Here is a 21,117-nt window from a genome sequence, read left to right on the forward strand (position 1 = left end):
CTCACTCCCCCTGCTTGTGTTCCCTCTCATGCTGGCTGTCTCTCTGTCAAATAAATTTTAAAAAATCTTTAAAAAAAAAGTCAAAAGCATCATATTGTTTAGAATGGGTATATACTTTTATATGTTATTTTTTTATAGTTCTGTAGTCTTTTTGTAACTTATATATTACTTTTGTAATTAAAAAAAACCCCTAATTTCGCTATTTTAAACAAATAGGAAACCCTGACATTTTGGCATGGACAGCTTCTGCATAATCAGGTCAGGCATCCAATCTTAATGGTTATTTAAATGTGAATATGGAATGAATTATCATACTGAAAGGTTTCTCAGTGTTTGGAAAACATATTTAAATTTTATTTATTTATTTATTTATTTATTTATTTATTTACTGAAGATTTTATTTATTTGAGAGAGTGAGTGCGAGAGAGATCACAGAGAGGAAGAGGGAGAAGCAGGCTCCCTGCCAAGCAGGGAGCCTAAGGTGAATGCAGATGCTTAACTGACTGAGCCACCCAGGCACTGAATATTTAAAATTTAAAATAAGTATATGCCTGGAATTCTACATCCCATAGATGAGAAAGAGCAAATGACTCCAATAGCATTTTTACTTCATTTTGTTGAATATTCTTTGAAAGAGCAGAAGAATGAAAGCCTGGGCTAGCTTGTGGCCTGTTGCCTCTTCCTTCCCCCTGACCCCAAACACTCTGGACTTTTGAAGGGTGTTTCTGGAACTGTAAAATGAGCAGAGGCTCTTAAATTATCTTTTTAACAAAAAATTCTAGCAGTAACATGTCAATATTTTAAAATACTTCTAACATCTCATTTTGAAAACTATTAACTATTGTTCCTGTATAAGAAAAGACAGTGATTTTTCTCATGGTAAGTTGTTTATTGTAAGATAATTTACAAACATTTTGCTGTCTATAGTAGTTTAAACAATGGACCAACAATTTCTTCTGACAAGGACAGCAGTAAGCTAAAAATAAAATCAGCTGGCTGAATTTTCTTTCTTTACCTGAAAAACAAAGTACAGAACAAACAAAAGTAAGTTTTAGAGGGAAAAATCATCATGTCAAGGGATAATACCTATTTAAGTGGGGTTTAAAGAACTGACTTTACATTAATAAAATGTTACTATATACTAGTTGTTCTCAAATTTTGGTCTCGGGACCTTTCCAAGGCCAAACTATTTGCTTATTTGCCTGTTTTATTCATTCTCAAGAGTATATGGTAGCAGTTTCCAGAGGCTACGACATGTAACATCAGGACAGAATGAATACAGAAATAGATGAAAATCTAGCTTTCTTCTATTATGTCAGACATGAAGGGGTCCTAAGACCATCAAATTTGAGAACCACCGCTCTTCACCAATCTATATTTAATATTTCAAAATAATGCTAATTTTCTATCCATAAAGTTTATTTAATAAATAAAAAAAAAAAAAAGCCCCCTGGCATTACCCATATGCTACCACAAGCTGGCAGCTACTATAAATGGGCCAAAATCTAAATCGCAAGAGAATCTGTTTCACTGTTGCTTCATCAGCGTCAATCATATCTAGCTGAATTTCTTTCTGGAGGGGTTTGGGGAGAGAGTGTGAAATATTGCCACTTTACCTCTTGTCTGAGGATGAAACTTGGTTTTCATTAATCCCTGGTTATTATGTTAGAAAAAAAGACAAACAAAACAAGCCAGTCAAGAAGCAATCCATGCTAGTTAATCAGGTATCATTTCCAACTAAAAACATCCATTTCCGCACCTTGTATCTTGAACGTTATCATGTAAATTAGTTACCAAAATATTCCTTTAAAACAGATTCAATGACTGTTATAAAAAGTTACTAATTTCAGTCTGGTTAGAACAATAAAACCATGTTGATGCAAGAAGGCAAGACTACGCAAGTGTAATTGAAGCCACTACGCTCCCTATAAATAGGACACAATCTATTACCAAGGAGCCAAATGTGTTTGTATTAAATAGTAAAGTTGTAACCAGAATAACTGATAGGTTACAGAGCATGCAATCCACTCATATAAACACTCCAAGCTTGGACTGCACAGCCAACCCTTAATAAAGGATTTAGACTGCTTTTCTAGAAAGCCAAAATTTAATAGTCAATTTCTGATTCTCAGTTTTTATGTCCCAAGCTCCCTCTCCTCATTTCCTTTGGTTTTGCTCCTTTTTTGCCAGGTTTCCCCCATTTCTAGTCAAGAAAGGGTACGGTCCTCAATTCTGCAGATGCTGTATCCTCGCATTTTATTCCCGGCATTCCTTTTTCAAGAGCAAAACAGGATCCTTGGTTCTTTGGATCACAGTCCCTGGAACCTGCAGAATGCAGCTCTCTCCCCCAGCTTCCTCACACTTACCGCCCAAGAAGAAAACAGCTTAGCATTAGCAGTAGGACATATAGCAAGGAAGAGAACGAATAATATGCTTATGTAATCCTTGCATTAGCCCCCGTGTTATAGAGGACAAAACTGAGTCACAGAAAGAGTATCTTAGCCAAGTTTATCAAGCTAGTAAGTGGCAGGGCCATTCATCACTGCACCGTACTCTATGATGCTAACACAACATCAGTGACTAGACTGAGAGATGGGTTTGTCTTAACAAAGTCATGCTTGGAAAGCAAAATAAGACAAGGACGCCTAGGCTGGCAAAGCTGATGGATCTGACCGACAACTTAGACAATGGTCTCCATCAGTTTTATGTGTCTCTTTGGCATTCTGCCCAGTTTCTGTCCTGGAGAGATAATACTTAAGGACCAATTTAAATTTCACCTTCGTGTCAAACCTATCTATCCCTGATCCTTAAACATGGATCCACATTTTCCCATACCTAATGAAATGTTATTTCTCCCTCTTCTGAATTTCCACTTCCCAGGGCTCATCACTCATTCGCTTAACAAATATTTACTGGCTGTCTCTATCTCTGTCAAATAAATAAATAAAATCTTTAAAAAAAAAAAAATTTACTGAGGAAGTATGTGCCAGGTGGCAGGGCTACAAAAGTGAGTAAGACACAGTCCCTCCCAAGCCACAGGAATACAGGCAAATAAAAAGGCAGTTCCTAATAAAACAGTGTAAATGAGGAAAAGGGGAAGCACAGGATGCTAGAGGGTGCCCCACACGAATGGTGAAGGAGGGCTTCCTGGAAGAAAGGCTTCTCTCAGTTCAGCAAAGAGAAATGGGAGTCTATCAGATGAAGAATCCAGGGTGCAAGAGGAAGAAAAGAATGGCATTTCAGGGAAAAGCACATGACATGTTTGCGAACTGGAAGTACAACGATGTGGCTGAAGTTCAAGGGAAGTGAGACATGATGGCGGTTAAGACTAGACTAGAGAGTGTTGGTGGCCAGAAAACACAGGATCACGTACCTCAAGCTAATGTGTTTTGCAGGGTGATTATGTAAGAGAATGGATTCTACTCTTTTCCTCCTAACACTCTGTTGCAAGGCCAGACAGTAAATAAGGTAGGTTTTGTGAGTCACATACTGTCTCTGTTTTTAAAACAAAATAACCCTTTAAAAATGTCAAAACTGCTCTTGGCTCTGAGCCACAGCACGCTGACCCCTATTCTCCTGCAATTCCTAAGATAATGTCTGTTTTCCTAAGATGATGTCTCCTCCAATTCTTAAGATAATGTCAATGCTCTCTGAGGGCAAATACTGTCCCCACTACATCCTCAGTGTCTAGCAAAGGGTCTGCCACATAAGGGGCACTTGATATCCTTTTTAATTCCGGAGAGAAATGACAAGGATCTGCATTAGATGGTCATAAAGGGGAAGGAGTTAAAGGACATTTACAAGGTAAAATTTACAGAACTTAGTGACCAATTAAGAGGAGGCAAGAAAGAATGAATCAACTTACTATACATTTACCTCTCATCACAACTACCTGCATGTTTTTGTATCCTGTTAGAACACCAATGCCTTGATTACATCCTTTGACACTTCCTAGCACTGACCTTGGCACATGGTGGGGGTTCAATTTAGTCATTTTAAAAACAGAACCCCCATTTTCTCAACCCTGGTTTCACAAACCTTAACATATCTAGACAACCACGAAGTTTTCTTGAGGAAAATGGTACATTGGCATATGGTACTGACATATTAGTGAAGAACCAATTTTTACCAAGATTTACCAAAAAACCCAAGATTTATATGAAATCAAACCCAAAACCAGTCCTATAGTTGGAGAGCATGGTATGTTTTAAGTTCCAAAGACAGATTTTATAAATGATACTGGATTATTTACATCCTTATTCCTAATGCTTTAGGAAAGAGAGCTAGCAATATATTGATTTGTAAAAAGAAGAAACTGAGGCCAAAAGTTTCAGCTTGAAACAGAAGAAACCAGAGATCTCATTTCACCAAATCTTTATATCCTAAAAGTAGATTACAAGGTTAGGCAATGGATCATTTCACCTTTAGCAAAGCAAAACAAATGGAAATGTCCTCATGTTAAGCCAGCAGACACGGAGAGAGGAGGAAACGTGTCTGAAGCAGTCTGCCACTACTTACAGAGCTGCTGCGCCAGAGATGATCTCAATCAGCTCTTTCGTGATGACAGCCTGGCGGGTGCGATTGAACGTCAAAGTCAGTTTGTCAATCATCTCAGCTACAAACAAAACAAAGGGATTAGACAACACAATTTAACACTACGAAAGAGTAACTTGTTCCTTAACGTATTCATAGATGTATGTTGCTTAATTTAAAAATAAGAATTTTTATGTCTTTTTGAGTACCAAACCTGGCCTCTCAAAAAATTTCACAAAGATATTTTTTACCGCTTCCATGGATACTTTTTCAAAATACTTGCAAATTTACTGTCTATCAAGTGAGATATATATATTCCCTTAAGGCAGAGATGATTATTTTTTTACGTTTTGAGATGAAAAACATTCAAGGGAAGAGATGGTCATTGGTCAAAGATATCACAGAATCAGTGGCAGAGCCTGGAACTAGATCCTTGTTCTCTTGCTTCCTGGTGTACTTAAGGGATGTACTTTCTGATGCAAAGGTCCTCACGCTACTCTCAGCAAGAGAACGCTCTCAGAAGAGATCCACTGTGTGCTTACAAGCGTTCTTGCTAGCGTTGTCCATGGCCGTCATCCTGGCACTTTGCTCACTCGTGGTGGATTCCTTTAGAGAATAGTAGATGATGTTGGCCAAACTGTATTCTTGGTAATTCCGCAGCACGTCAGCATCAATATCATCATAGATACTCATGCTCTCTGTTAAAACAAGTCATAAATTTCTTTGAAGTTATACAGTGCAAAGAGGGATTTAATCAAAACAGCTTACTACTATAAAAACCCTTAATTAAAGAGCAGAAGTCAATGTAAGATAGGTTAAAACACTCAGTTCTAAAAGTTTCATCTATTTCCACACTACAGAGTATAGCAGATTTTCAGCAGACTATAACGTGTAAACAAGGCATTTGATATTCTACTGCAAATGCTTAATAAAAACTAAGAAGTCAACAATTAAAATAACTTCTCTGCATTTCATGTCCTCAAGTCCTCTGGATAGCATCAAACAGAGTGCCTGGCACAATGTAAGCAAATACTTAATACATTTAAATAAAAGAATTAATGAAAAAACTGAAACTCGTTTAGTGGAATACAAAAATCCCAAATTAGCCATTTGATTATAGAAATCTTCTGGTGTCCATCAGGAAAATGAGAGGGAAATGGAATATGGAAGAGGGGGGCAGGGAATCAGAGGCCAACCTACATCTTTTTGATTATGCTGCAGAAATTTAGTGGCACACTTCGACGTTCATTCATTAGGGTAAAGTGCTGAAGTATTGTACTTAATCACACTTAAAATGCTACAGATGATAACCCCAATTTTAGCCCATTAAGAAAGAAAATAACAACAGTCAATGAAAAATGGCATGCCATTGACTGGCAGAAACATCCACCTTCAGAGACATTAAAATGTTAAAAAAGTGTACGTCTTAATACATGAAATACTATGGATAAAAGGGGAAAATGCCTCAGGAAAATAAAGTCGGTTCCAGAATATTATTTCTAGGATGCTTCCCTGAGCAATGATGACGTTAACTCAAACAATAAGACGAGAACTGAGCGGGTCAATGTACATTAATTGTGAGCACTGTTCACGTCACTACTCAGAGCTGCGGACTGTACTGTGCTTGGAGAGAGCTCCCAGACAGAGAATGCAAAGCCAATTCTAGCTAGGCTCTTCAACCTTTGAGAACAGAAAGCACGTCTAATCATTTATTTATTTATGTTCTATTAATGAAGGAATGGAGTAAGAGTCATAACGAATGGATTAAGAGATCGTGGAAGCCACTGATACATGGTAACAGAGCCCGACATCGTTTTCTACTGCTGAAACAGGCCATCCTGACAAACGCTATTTTCCCGAACGTATACATCTCTGCTTTCTACACAGAAAAATACTTTTCCTGCAAAAACTACCTACCAGCACTTGCAACGGTTTCAAGGGAAAAGATGGGCTTTTCTTCTGTCTTGTAGGAGATGACAGACCTAGAAATTATACAAGCAAATGTCAATCTCAAAACAATAAACTGTTAAGTAAGCATTTACTTATTTTAAAGGGTCAAAAAGCTTCGCTTTCTAAATTTTTCTTGCCTGAACCGATTAAAGATGATAGACCCTTCATCAAATTCATATCCAGAATTTAGGAGTTCAAGGGCAATGACAGACGCATCTCCAAAAGTAGGAGGTTTTCTTCCCACTTCTTTGAAGGACACCAGAAACTGGTCAGAGTGGGTCCTACAAGAGAATCCAGAGATCACACAGAGTAGTTTAAAGGAATACTTCTGTCTAAATAACACAGGGAACAAGGAAAAAATTTATCACTGTGGTTCAAAGGGGCTGGTCACTGAATGGAGCTGTCCCATCCATTGTCATGATTACTCAGTGGCTCAAGAACTAAGGTTTAGTAACCAGGCCTCTCCTGCATTGTGTTTCTCTAGTCTTTCTCTCTCTTCCACGTCTCAGTTAACTGTGCTCACTTCTGACACTTGCAGGCTGTGGTAGTTGTTGACAGTCCTCGTTTGTGTAAAATGAAAACTAGCTTTTGATATTCCTGTTGCATTCCACTCATGGGCTGGATGAAGCAGAAACACAAGACAAGTAAAAAACAGAAGAAATCTATATATTCTGATAGTCCTGAAAAAATAAAAACAAAACAAAAACCTCTCTGTGGGTATAAAAATAGGTAACCAAAAAAAGACACCTTGCTGAAATGAACTATCAAAGACACTCCCACTTATTCATGCTTACACCCATCTACACACAAATAATATCTATTTAAATTACCTGTGAAGTATACCCCTGATTTTATCACCAATTCCAACAAGCATGACTTCTTTCCCAGCTGCTGTGAGCGTGGCCACCTCATTTTTCATCTGTTTAGCAACCGAGGAATGAATAGCACCACAGAGCCCTCGATCTGAGGACACACCGATAAGGAGGTGTTTCTTCTTGTCTTCAGGCACCTTAATATCAGCCTTTTCATACAGAGCTTAAATTACAAACAAACAAAAAGCAAGAAATTTAAAATATGTAACATATACCAAATACAGCAAAAATCTAATTTACAAAAGAGCTGAAAGGGTTGGATGTTTTTGAAATGATGCATTTCAATTTAGGTGGCATCTAACTGATATAATCAAAATTGTCTGTGTACTTACTCAATTTACAATCAGGTTGAAAACCATAAAGGTTTAAATCTCTGTATGATAAAGGCACCAAGGGCCAATTAACAGACAATTTACCTCAACTGTTGACTTAAGGAAATCTCTAGTACAATTAAAGAATTTATAAGGAGACCCGAATTACAGAGTACCAACTTATCTAGATATCAGACTTGTGAAGGATGCAAATCTTCAGCATACAAGCCTTTTTAAAAAGAAGCAAGTATTTACTGACCTGCTCATATAATCTGCATATCAAGCTCTTATAAAAACTTGGCATTAAAATAGCAGATGCCACTTTTATTTTGGGGATTGCTTTAACCATCTCACTTGGTTGGTCTAGTTTTGGAAGCAGCAGACCCCAAGAGGGGGTTAAACGGGATGAAATATGCACAGATTTTACTGGGGAAAGAGAGGAAATGGCTGTGGGAGAAGGCAGGAAGGAGTCGGGAGGGCCATCACATCATGGTGCAGGTCTGACCTGCAGGAAGGAGGGAAGACGGGTTGGGTGGCAGCTTCCTGGACCACTGTGCAGTTGAGGGGAAGTTCAGCAAGACTGCTGGGGGGCTGCAAGTCTCCCAAGAACATGCCTGCTCGAGCATCCTGCTGCTCAGGTGCTGGCTAGGCATGGCCCGTGGGAAGCGTGGCCTGGGTGCAAACACGGTGAATTCCAACAGCTGGTGCCCCCACGGGCACAGGGAGCATCTTCACGGCCACCACATTCACCCATGTCAACAAAATTCCTCCTATTACATACTTTTTTCAATATAGAGCAGGGATTCTCAAATGCCAAAACCTGAGGACCCTCCATAAAAAGCAGAGAAGTAGGGTGATGGGCATTAAGGAGGGTACTCGTTAGGATGAGCACTGGGTGTTACATGTAAGTGATGAATCACTAAGTTCTACTCCTGAAACCAATGTTACACTATATGCTAACTAGACTTTTTCTTTTTTAAAGTAGGCTCCACCCTGGGTATGGAGCCCAACGCAGGGCTTGAACTCACCACCCTGAGAGCAAGACCCGAGCTGTGATCAAGAGTGGAACACTTAACCGACTGAGACACCCAGGTAACCCCTAACTAGAATTTAAATAAAAATTCGAAACAAATAAACCAAAAAAGCAGAGAGAAGTAAATACTCACCTCCACAGTTCAGGGGAATGGGGAGAATATTTAAGTCTCTTTTTATGTTTTATATTGTACAGCATAAAATGCCTGTTAAAATTTTCTATTTTAAATATTTAAAATGATTAGCCACTTAATACCTAACAGTTAGTATTTGGTCTGAAGGACTTCAGAACCAATTGGCAGCCTTGGCTTAATTTTTAATATTTTACCACTAATACTCTAATCAGCCACCTAAGTCAGTTCTTCTTTATTAGATAATTTTGTGATTATAGACTTTGGAGGGAAACAAATTTATTATTCTTATTGTATCGGCAAGAAAGGTGAATAGTGAAGTAACTTTCCCTCTTCATGTAAATAGGCTAGAGTAATTTATCAACCAAACTTTACTGAGCCACTAAGGCACTCAGGACTTGTTGTACACCGGATGGGACTCATGACAGCAAAGGGCTGGAGTTGATAAGGATCGCTGAACCCTAACTACCAACTGTCTTCCGTACCTGTTACATGAAACTAAACGTGGTGTTTTTAGAGCAATGACCCATTTCCACCAAGGCCTAGTGCTCTACATTTTCTCACACGAAGTTGTTGTTTTTTTTTTTTTAACCAGTATAAATGGATGTTTAAAAAACATGAAAGAGCACAAGAAACTTTTGCATGAGGCAATTAAATCTAATATGTAGATATATCAATACACAGATACTACATAGATTTTCTTCAATTTCAAAATAAGCGAAATGTGCCTTCTTTACAGTTGACGTTTACACATCCCACTCACGTATTCACGAGTCCCGTCCACGCCTGCTCAGTCAACTCCACTGCAGGGTACCACCTCCCCACCCCGCAGTCTTAAACCAGCACATCACAACATCATGGGACGAAGTCAAGCACCTGAGTTGAATGCACTGTATTTCTAAGTTCTTTTGAATATATAGTTAATAATCTGGGAAAATTTTCAGAGTATTTTTAACATTCAAAGCCACATACAGCGGTTAAGAGGCAGGCTTTGACGCCAAACCACCTAAGTATGTGACCTTGGAAAAGTTACTTGATTTTAGTGTTTCCCATCTGTAAAGCAGGGACTCTAGCAGTTCTAACCTTATAGGGTTGCTGTGAAAAATGAGTAATGTCAAACACTCAGACTAGACCCGTCGTCACCAAGCACCAAATGAAAGTCACTAGTGGTGATCTCTGTTAAACAGTTCTTTGTAATTTGTGAATTACACCCTTCACTTACCCAAAGATCCTACCCCATACACTCGAGCTGGTTTCAGCTCCCTCTCAGCTCGGGCATATTTTGCTGCTGCTACCATTTTCATAGACTTGGTGATTTTCTGGATGTTTTTGATTGACTTTAGTCGCCTGGTAACTGAAAAACAGAAGTACTATGTTATGATAAAAGGAGTTATCATTTCAGTTGTGAATTTATCGCAATAGCTTTTTAAACTGTAAGGTAGAATACTCAGCACTCAGACCATCGATTAACAGCATGATGCTGAGGCTTGAAGTCAGAACGAGTACCGAGCAAAGGTGAAAGCCAGCTGCTCCTCAGACAGGCAGGGTGGCCACATGAGTGCTAACAGAAAGTCAAACCCAGCTGCCACCTAGGACAGGATGGCCATGGAAGAGGGCAGCGCATTATACATTTAAAATATTTAAATACAGATTTTTCTACTCCTATCGTTGGCATAGTACAGACAACAGAATCAGAACCGTGTGCTGCCTCACACTGGTCTTTTCCAAAACAAATTCAATGTCACACACATATGACCTAGAATCATTTTGTCAATTTTGATCAAATATATGTGGGGCTAAAGAGCATTTTTATTTTTATTTGTCAAAATTTAGCTTTTCTTCATTCACATATTGAGATAAAGTACTTACTATCTTTTAAAGTTGCCATATTTCGAACTTGGATCCTGAAAATAAAGGTTTTAAAAATATTTTAGTTTTCTGAAAAATAGCCCCATGGTACAAGAAAAACCTTCAAAGTTAATAAATTTAAAGAATGCCCCATAAAGAAACAATCTATTAAATATAGGACTCTGACATACATATATTTATATATACACACACATATAGATATATTTAATCCCTTAATACTGATACGAACCCTATTACCTAAGGCCTCATTTTGTCTGCCCTAACAACACAGACCTTCCACCGCAGTCACGATTGTGATCACACATGCTCTAGTCCCACCTTCATGCCTCTGCCGGCACTGTTTCTATGACAGAAAAGTCCTTCCAAGTATACTTAAAACAAAGGTCAGCCACCTCTAAAAAGCTACCTTGACTTCCTTAGTTCACTGAAACTTTTCCAAGTAACACTTAGGATCAATTATATATTCTAACATGACCACATGTGTGAAAGTACAGTTTATTTAAACCAATTCTTAACTTCTCCAACTCGACTCAATAAAAAGGTACTAAGTAGGGACTCATGGGTTGCTCAGTTGGTTAAACATCTGCCTTCAGCTCAGTTCACGATCCCAGGGTCCTGGGATCCAGCCTGCAAGTCTTTCCCTCTTCTCCCTGCTTGTGCTCGCTCTCCCTCTCTCTCAAATAAATAAATGAAATCTTTTTAAAAAATGTACTAAGCAGCCACTATGCTCCAGGACATGGTCTGTGACCACAAGAAGCATACTATTATCTCATAAACAAGATTCATAAAAACTTAAGGTTTTACATAAAATGTAACACTAAATATTTTTCTAGTCTTTATGATTAAAGTGCTAATGCATAAAAGTAAAAATGATGTGACTTATATGCATGTTAAATATACACACGTATATATTTATAAAGCTACATTTATGAAAAATAAACAGGAGAGGAACGCCACCCTATTAAGGAAGACAACGTGTTATCAAATATAAATTAACTGTTAGCCCTTAAATGTCTACAAAGTGTCTGTGTTGGCTCAGAAAGCTCCGTGCGAGAACTGAAGAATCTATAAACTTGTGCATAAGCAAAGAAGGCCTAAGGAGGACATTCCAAATAGGATGTAGTTTTGAAGCTGGACATACGCTGGGTTAATAAGCTTAAATTTTATTTCACAGGTAGGGAAACAATGAGTATTTATAAGCCCACAACCAGTTTAGTTTCTAAGTACCTCAGATGGCAGTGAAAAACTCAAAATGATGTTGGAATATTGATGACATGGGGACTGCATGGGACTGCTGCAGCTTCCAGACTGGAGAAGGTAAGAACCTCAACTAACATGTTGGCAAAGCAGCAGGAAGACCAGATTTATGAGCGAGTTCTTAAGAGTGAAAAGGAAACCAGTAAGAATGATTTCCAATTTAATGACCTGAGTAGACAGTGTTGTCATTAACCAAGGTAGGAAAACTGAGTGGGGATGATCTCTCTAGAGATAATGAATTTTAATGAATATGACACAAAGACCAGGGACAAGGTGGAAATGTCCAATGGGTTTGGAAACACGTGAGACTTGGGAAAGAGATCTGTAACTCATGGAACATGGAAGCTGGTGCCAAAACAGGGAAGTAGAATTACAAGCAGAAGGAACATTTCCTAATTTCATGAGACCAGCATTACCCTAATATCAAAACCAGATAAAATCATTGTAAGAAATGAAAATTAGAGGACATTACCTCTCATGAACATGGATGCAGAATTTCTCAACAAAAGATTAGCAAACTGAATCCAACAATGTATTAAAATGAATTATACACCATGATCAACTGGGATTTATTCCAGGTATACAAGGCTGGTTCATCATTTAAAAATCAAATAATATAATCCACCACACCATATGAAGAAAACTCATATGGCCAATAGACGCAGAGAATTTTTTGGACAAAATCTAATGCCCATTCACAGTAAAAAACAAACAAACAAACAAACAAACAAAACACAAAAACCCTCAGCAAATTATGAACAGAGAACTTCCTGAATCTGATAAAGAACATCTACCAGGAGCGCCTGGGTGGCACAGCGGTTAAGTGTCTGCCTTCTGCTCAGGGCGTGATCCCGGCGTTATGGGATCAAGCCCACATCAGGCTCTTCCACTATGAGCCTGCTTCTTCCTCTCCCACTCCCCCTGCTTGTGTTCCCTCTCTCGCTGGCTGTCTCTATCTCTGTCGAATAAATAAATAAAATCTTAAAAAAAAAAAAAAAAAAAACATCTACCAAAACCCCCTATGGTTTAATGATGAAAAACTAGGGAGTTTCCCCCTAAGATTGGGACTAAGGCAAGGATGTCCTTTCTCCTTACTCCTAATTCAACACTGTACCGGAAGTCCTGGCTAATGCAGTAAGACAAAAAAGGGAAATAAGAGGTATACAAATTTGGAAAGGAAGAAATAAAGCTGCCTTTATTCACAAACGACATGACTGTCTATGTAGAAAATCCCAAAGAATTGGCAAAAAAACTCCTGGAACCAATTACAGTAAGGTTGTAGGGTACAAGGTCTCTACACAGAAGTCAACTGCTTTCTTTTTACCAGCTATGAACAACTGGGAATTTAAAGTTAGAAAAACAACAGCATAAAAAAAAAAAAAGAAGAAAAAGAAAAACAATATCATAGAATTGTAGACTTAAAAATGGTTAAGACGGGGGGCACCTGGGTGGCTCACTCAGTTTAAGTGTCTGTCTTTGGCTCAGGTCATGATCCCAGGATGGAGCTGGGGGGAGGGGGTGTCCCTGCTCAGTGGGGAGTCTTCTCCTCCCTCTCCCTCTGCCCCTCTCCTCAGCTGGTGTGTGCTCTCTCTCTCAAATAAATAAATTCTTTTAAGTAAATAAATCTATAAATACATAGTACACATAATGATATAAATATATATAAATATAAATAAATCTTTTAAAAAAATGGTTAAGATGGTAAATTTATGCGTATTTTACCACAATAAAAAAACACAGAGACTACATATAGTCTAACTACAAAAGACTACATGTAAATCTAACAAAATATGCCACAAGAAAACTACAAAACTGATGAAAGATCTAAATAAATGGAGAAAGATTCCATATTTATGAATAGGAAGATTCAATGTTACTAAAATGTCAATTCTTCCCAACTTGATCAATACAATTTTAGACAAAAACCTCAGCAAGTTATTTTGTATATATCAATAAACTGATTTTAACATTTATATGGAAAAGCAAAACACCCAGAATAGCCAACACAATACTGAAGAACAAAGCCAGAGAACTGACACTACCTGATTTCAACTCCGGTAATCAAGACAGTATGGTATTGGTGAAGAATGGGCAAGCAGATCACTGGAAGAGAAGGGAGAGCCCAGAATTTCACTCATAAGTGAAATAAAAAAAAACAAAAACAAATGAAAACATAAAAAGCGGAATAAGACCCACACACAGAGAACAAACTGACGGTTGCCAGGGTGAGAGGGGTGGGGGGGTGGGGAAAATGGGTGAAGGGGAGTGGGAGATATAGGCTTCCAGTTATAGAATGATTAAGTCAGGGGAGTAAGACACAGCACAAGGAATAGGGAAAGAGACCCACACAAATACAGTCAACTGATTTAGGTTTGATACCGAAGCAAAGGTAGTTAAATGGAGAAAGGATACTCTTTTCCACAAGTGGTGCTGAACAAGGGACATCCATATGGAAAAAATATTAATCTAGATAATAATCCTACACCTTTCACAAAAATTAACGTGAAATGAATTATAGATCTTAAGTGAAAAACACAAAACTATACAACTTCTGTAACATATCACAGGAGAAAACATAGGTGCCTTAGGTATGGCTCTAAGTTTTTAGATAAAATATGAAATGCATGATCCATGAAAGAAAAAAATAATTAAGCTGGCCTTCATTAATTTTAAAAACTTATGCTCTGTAAAAGACACTATGAAGAGAAGGAAAAACCAAGCCACACACCAGGAGAAAATGTTTACAAAACACGTATCTGATAAAGGACTATTGTATCTAAAATGCACAAAGAACTCTTAAAACTCAACAATAAGAATACAAACAACCCAAATAAAAAATGAACAAAAGATCTAAACACAAGCCTGACTAAGGAAGAGAAACAGATGGCAAATAAGCATTAAAAAGGTGCTCAGTATCATGTCATTAGGGAATTGCAAATTAAAACAATGAAATGGGGCACCTGGCTGGCTCAGTCAGAGGAGCATGACTTGATCTTGAGGTCGTGAGTTCGAGCCCCATATTGGGAGTAGGGATTACTAAAAAAATTAAAAAATTAAAGAAAAATAAAAAAAATAAAAACTTTGGGGCACCTGGGTGGCTCAGTCGGTTAAGCATCTGCCTTCAGTTCAGGTCATGATCCCAGGGTCCTGGGATCAAGCCCCACATCAGGCTCCTTACACAGCGGGGAGTCTGCTTCTCCCTCTGCCTCTGCTGCTCCCCCTGCTTGTGTTCTTCTACACTTCCCCCCACCAAAAAATAAATAAAATCTTAAAAAAATAAAATAAAATAAAAAAATGAAATACCACTTCACACCTGTAAGAATGGCTAACTTTTTTTCTTTTTTTTTGAGAGAGGGAGGCAGAGAGAGAGAGAGAGACTCTTAAGCAGGTTCCACACCCAGCATGGAGTTTGATCCCACAGGGCTTGATCCCACGACCCTGAGATCATGACCTCAGCTGAAACCAAGAGTCAGATGCTTAACCGACTGAGGCACCCTGGTGCCCCAAGAATGGTTAAATTTTTTTTAAAATGACAATTCTAAATGATGGCAAGGATGTGGAGCAACAGGAACTCTCACTGATTGCTGGTGGGAATAAAAAATGATACGGCTACTTTGGAAGATGGTTTGATAGTTTCTTAAAAATCTAAACAGTCTTAACATACGATACAGCAATCACGCTTCTAGGTATTTACCCATCTGAGCTGAAAACTTATGTCTACACGAAAACCTGCACACGAATGTTTATAGCAGTTTTATTCACAATCATCAAAAACTGGAAGCAACCAATATGTCTTTCAATATGTGAATGAACAGAAAAACAAACTTGTACATCCATACAATGGAGTTATTCAGCAATAAAAATAAGTGAGCTATCAAGCCACGGAAGATATGAAGGGAACTTAACTGCATATTGCTAAGCCAAGCCAATCAAGTCTGATTCCAACTATCTGACATTCCAGCAAAGACAGAACTACAGCAAGAGTTAAGATCAGTGGTGGCTAGGATTCTGGGGAGAGATTTTTAGGGCAGTAAAACTATTCTGTAATACCGCAATGGTACATAGATGTCACTATGCATTTGTCAAAATCCACAGAATATACAACAAAAGAATGACCTTAATGAAACCATGCACCTAAATAATGTACCAATACTGGTTCACTAATTGTAGTACGTACACCACACCAATGCGACATGTGGTTAAGTCGAGAACTGTCCGGAGTGGGATGTGGGTACATGGAACTCTCTGTACTATATGCTCAACTGTTCTAGAAATCTGAAACTGTACTAAAATATAAAGCCTCTTCACAATACCCTCAGAAAAGGATATTATAAAATTGTTCTATGACCCCATTTTTTGTGATTCTATGTGTTTATGTGCATAAAAAATCTGAAAGGTCATAACCAAAACCATTATTTTTAACAATCTCTTTCTTTTTTAAAGATTTTATTCTCATTTATTTGAGAAACAGAGAGCGAGCAAGCACGAGTGGGGGGCAGAGGGAGAGGGAGAAACACACTCCCCACTGAGCAGGAAGCCCAGTGTGGGTGGGGCTCGATCTCAGGACCCTGGGATCATGACCCGAGCCAAAGGCAGCCACTTAACCAACTGAGCCACCCAGGTGTCCCAACAATCTCGATTTATATATCTTACTACTGGTATTACACTGTCATAGAGAAAGAAATAGAAGAGGACGGAGACTACATGAAAAATGTTAGACTTGTTCTAAGAATGGATCCACTAATGGAAAAGAAAGAAGTTGTCAAATATTGACAAGCTCTACTATCTCAGAGCACACTTACCTGACATACTAACCACTCCATTAACATCTTTTCATAATGGCACTTGGAAAATAACATCATTTGTTGATTTTTTTTTTTTTTTGTATATATACTTTTTCACCACTACCAATCTAAATGTATAGACTATAAGCAGTGACATTTGGACATGATGGATCCAGGCAGACACTCCAATTTAAGGGACGTAAGTTTCTAGTCAGAGAATATCATAGGGAATAAATCTGAATTGCATGCTATATTTGGATGAACACAGAATGTTTTGGTTTCCACAAGTCTCCCAAGTGAGAAGTATGAAGAGGTAGGATCTTTTGTGATTATGCTGTGCACATGCCCTAATTTCCTATTTTGAAGTCCTCTCATGTTTAGCTTTCATTCAGTTCTAAAGACATCTATGTTATTTCATTTTTAAGTAAAATTTGAGTACATACAGAATAACCACGATTGGAGCACCTGGGTGGCTCAGTCATTACGTGTCTGCCTTTGGCTCAGGGCGTGATCCCAGAGTCCTGGGATCGAGCCCCACATCAGGCTCCTCCGCTGGGAGCCTGCTTCTTCCCCTCCCACTCCCCCTGCCTGCGTTCCCTCTCTTGCTGGCTGTCTCTCTCTCTCTATCAAATAAATAAATAAATAAATAAAAACTTAAAAAAAAAAAAAAAAGAATAACCACGAGCTGATCTCAACTCTCTTTAGGGGCAACTTGCTCTGCTGAATATATAATTTTTGCAAATGAAAATATAGTTTTGAATCAGTTGTTTGTTCCGGAAAACTATATCAAGTCCTGAGAAATCCTTGGGAGATTACTGGAGAAAATTGAAACATACCAGATATAGTGGATAGAAAAGTCAGAGGTTGTGGATTACACTGTTATTTTTAAGATTTTATTTATCTTTGAGAGAGAGAACGAGAGCGAGTGCACGTGTGCATGGGGGGGGGGGCAGAGGGAGATGCAGACTCCCCACAGAGCAGGGGCTGGATGTGGGACTTGATGCCAGGACCCCAGGATCATGACCTGAGCCAAGGGCAGACACTTAACTGACTGAGCCACCCAGGCACCCCTGTGGATTACCATTATTTACTATGATCATACAGCATTGTTAGCAAAGCTAAGAACAGTATTAGAGGAGGGAGACAACGAGGTTGCTAGGGGAACAATTCTTCAAAGAAATTACAGAGTTTGCAAGAATGTTAAGTGTATCATGCTATATAAATACAAAAATTAAGGAAGAAGCAGCATCAGCTAATTTTTAGGGAAGATTATGAAGTATGTCTAATTCTAATAATAAATCACTGTATGAAAGTCCATCACCTGCCTCTCCAACAAAAAATGACTCCCTGGCACTTTTTCCCCCACAACCACCCATGATCCAGTCTTGTTTGGCAAGTACAATAAACCTTCTTACATTTTATGGAGGAACTGCATAATGTCGTTTACAGTTTTCAGTTCACGTATCTGGATCCATACCAGCATTTCTCCTACCACACTCTGTTCTTTACCAATTTAAATACTGACTCATTTTATCTTCATGCTAACCCAGTAGTGCTGAACTGTGCGCTATTACCTCCATTTAACGGATAAAGAAATGGTGGCAGAGACACGGAGTAACTTGTCCAGGGTCACACAGCCAGGTGAGTGGCAGTCGAGATTCAAATCTGGTAGTCTGGCTCCAGAGTGGATCTCCTACACTACACACCCTGATGCCTCACATTTTTTTACTTTTACAAGTAAGTAAATATCTGCCACTTCAATCTCCGAATACAATATGCCTTGTGTATCCTGAAATGCCATCTCCCTTCCTTTTCAGCGTATATAATTCAATTTATGGCTATTGGTATGCTACCATAAAACAGTCCACTTTAGAGAATGGGGAACATGAAATAACATTTATCTTCCCCTGATTTGAAGACAGAAAAATCACACGTCTCTTCCTTATTTCCATCTTCTTAAATGCTACTTAAAAACAAATTTAATTTCCCGAAACTTAAAGTATTTTACTGATACCCTAAACAATTAATATAATTTCACTAAGATGTTAATAAGGCCTAATATTTTAGCTTATGTTAGTAAGCTAACCTCCCTGAAACAAAACCTGTAACAATAACAAATTGCATTTTTAAAGCTTCCAATAACCAAAACAGAACAGAGAAAATGCCCCTTCATGGTTCTGTAAAGGCAAAGCTATTTTTCTCCCCTTCCAAATTAATTCTGTGGAGTGTGAAACATTAAGATGGTTTTCATTTCTGTACTTAAAAGGCAATTATAAGTGGGAAGCAAAAGGGCACCCAGAAAAATGGAATATGTGAAAATGCTTTCCCTCAATGTTTGATGAAGATTCATAACCTACCAATTTAAAACCAACATTCTAAAGGGGTTAAGGTCAAGATTACAACCTGTATCTGCCAATGGAGGTTCCAATTTAGAAGCCTAGCAGTTATGTCACACTACTGTTACTTAAAACCATCCTTTATTATAAGATCTTCAAATTGCCTTACAAGGTTTTAAAAAAATTGCTACAATTTTATGCAAAATATTTTGTCCTCATTTCAGAAACTCTTTCCATTTCTTAAAGATGAACTTGGATACTACCTCAGGTAAAAATACTGACAGATGACATTTCTGCACAGCAACAGGGGAAGGAGAGCTGACGTTTGCTGAGCACCACTGCATGCCAGAAACTGTCCCATAACGCTCATTAAGACCATATATATTTATTTACCACCAACTTTTTAGTACTTTCCACAGTACCAACTCGGTGCAGGGCAGGCACCCAGCAAATGTGTGCTGAGTGATTAACAAATGGGACAACCTACATGACTGAGAATCCAACTAAGGTGACTTAATTGCCATGAGTACTCATTTTCAATATTAGAAAAAAAAAATCTGACTTTGAAGGCAATCCACCAACAGTTTCATGTAGGTATTCACATCCTATTTCATCACCTTATTACCCTAAAATTTTTCTCTATTATTATGAATTTTTTGCTTAATGAAAAACGAACCTATTTCCATTAAGGCTTTATAGTCTCTCCACATGAAAATTAGGACACAAAATCTAGTTTTTCGCTGCAGCTCGTTCGAATTCTTCCTTACTGTAAAACCGAGGAATTGCTACACTCAGCTTTTAGCCAATAATCCCCTTAGCACCGTGTCTGAAATTCTTCCAGACTCCGTCTAGCTTTAAGACATTTCATCCTATTATATGGTACCACCCACAAACCAACGTTTATCTGCCTATTGCTTGGACTTCTAATACGCATTTTTTTTTTTTCGGAAACCAATGTTTAAAATCCTTAAATTTGCACGGCAGTTAACAGATGGCGCTTGAAAGCCATCTATCTCCTCCTCCTAAGGACCTTGGGACAATTTCATGACCTTGCAGGGTTACTGCTTCAACATAAAGGTTTCAAGATAGTGCTAGGTGTCTTTCCTTTCCGATCGCCATCGGGCGGATTTTTTTGGTCCCTTTTGCACCCGAACTACCATAAGCCCACGAAGGCACTTATTTTACTCAGCAGTGCCTAGCAAAGAGCCCGCGCTACAGAGTAAGCGCTTAATACACGTCCTGGCTGAATCGAACAGCTCTTACTGGCCCATGCAAACCCTGCCCAGCATTAGAGGGTTTCAAAAGGCGTCAAGGACACAAAGCACAACTTAACCTTCCCCTAGACCTTGCCTTAGGTCTTCCCCTCCCCCTTTGTGGGCCGGGGGAAAGACTCCTCGGTCTTCACCTGCCCGGCACGCAGCAGGGGCTCCCTAAATATGTCTTAGCTTAGTGAATCCAAGACCTTCCTGAAATCAATCCGGACTAAAGTCTCAAGCCCGAGGTCCAAGATGACCGCTCCTCGTGGCCCTCACCCCACCCCACCCCGCCTCAGGAGACGTGGCGAGCCCTTGCTGTCACCGCAGCCCATTCGCGCACCCTTCCCGGAACGGAGGGGCTTCTGCAGCCCGGGCTCCCCGGGGCCTCCTCGGGACAGGGGGCCTGGCAGGCCCTGCGACCCCTGTCCCGTCCCACTTGCCTCCACTCGCTTCCTCTTCCCCCCGACCGAGCTCTTCCATTCCTCGCAACCCTCCCGTTGCTTCCGCAAGCTGCCATACCATTGCGGCTGCACGGCCCAGGCCGAGAGCCCAGCGACGCCCGCCCGAGAGAACATGGTGGTACCGGCCCGGCTGAAGGTCGGTCAGACAGGTCTCACCGCGCATGCGCGGGGCCTTCCCGAAGCGCCCTCCCACTCTGCTTTCTCCTTCAGTCTCGCTTCCTCCCGCCAGACGAAGGGAAGCCTCGCGTGCGTTGGGGGCTCAGCCTCCCGAGGCCCCACCTCCTTCCGGCTCGCGTTTGGGATTTGTCCCGCCTACCCACCCCTG

General features: G+C 39.3%; 1 protein-coding gene across 6 annotated transcripts; it reads right to left on the reverse strand.

The window, feature by feature from the left end:
• Nucleotides 1-868: 868 nt before the first annotated feature.
• On the reverse strand, nt 869-21,040 carry ATP5F1C (ATP synthase F1 subunit gamma). Of its 6 annotated transcripts, none has more exons than XM_026478737.3 (10): nt 20,851-21,018; nt 10,699-10,733; nt 10,052-10,183; nt 7,314-7,518; nt 6,621-6,764; nt 6,451-6,515; nt 5,076-5,231; nt 4,519-4,615; nt 1,617-1,653; nt 869-1,015 (listed from the first exon to the last, which is right to left on the reverse strand). In XM_026478737.3, the coding sequence occupies exons 1-9, from the start codon at nt 20,904-20,906 to the stop codon at nt 1,647-1,649; spliced, it is 897 nt and encodes a 298-aa protein (XP_026334522.1). In that variant the 5' UTR covers nt 20,907-21,018; the 3' UTR covers nt 869-1,015; nt 1,617-1,646. The 6 variants fall into 6 exon arrangements, with proteins under 6 accessions (XP_026334522.1, XP_026334520.2, XP_048075386.1 ...); XM_026478735.4 differs by having other exon boundaries at nt 20,772-20,941; XM_048219429.1 differs by lacking the exon at nt 1,617-1,653 and having other exon boundaries at nt 20,851-21,040.
• Between the last annotated feature and the right edge of the window lie 77 nt (nt 21,041-21,117).

Source organism: Ursus arctos, unplaced genomic scaffold, assembly GCF_023065955.2.
Source record: "Ursus arctos isolate Adak ecotype North America unplaced genomic scaffold, UrsArc2.0 scaffold_30, whole genome shotgun sequence".
Classification (NCBI taxonomy): Eukaryota; Metazoa; Chordata; class Mammalia; order Carnivora; family Ursidae; genus Ursus; species Ursus arctos.

What these genes read in the sequence shown, in the direction of transcription:
- ATP5F1C (XM_026478735.4), bottom strand. Translation starts at nt 20,848, where the DNA reads ATGGCAGCTTGCGGAAGCAACGGGAGGGTTGCGAGGAATGGAAGAGCT. An exon ending in GTATGGGGTAGGATCTTTGG is followed by an intron (nt 7,519 to 10,051) that starts GTAAGTGAAGGG and finishes TTGTAATTTAAG; the next exon opens with CTCTGTATGAAAAGGCTGAT. An exon ending in CAACGCTAGCAAGAACGCTT is followed by an intron (nt 4,616 to 5,075) that starts GTAAGCACACAG and finishes TTTTGTTTGTAG; the next exon opens with CTGAGATGATTGACAAACTG.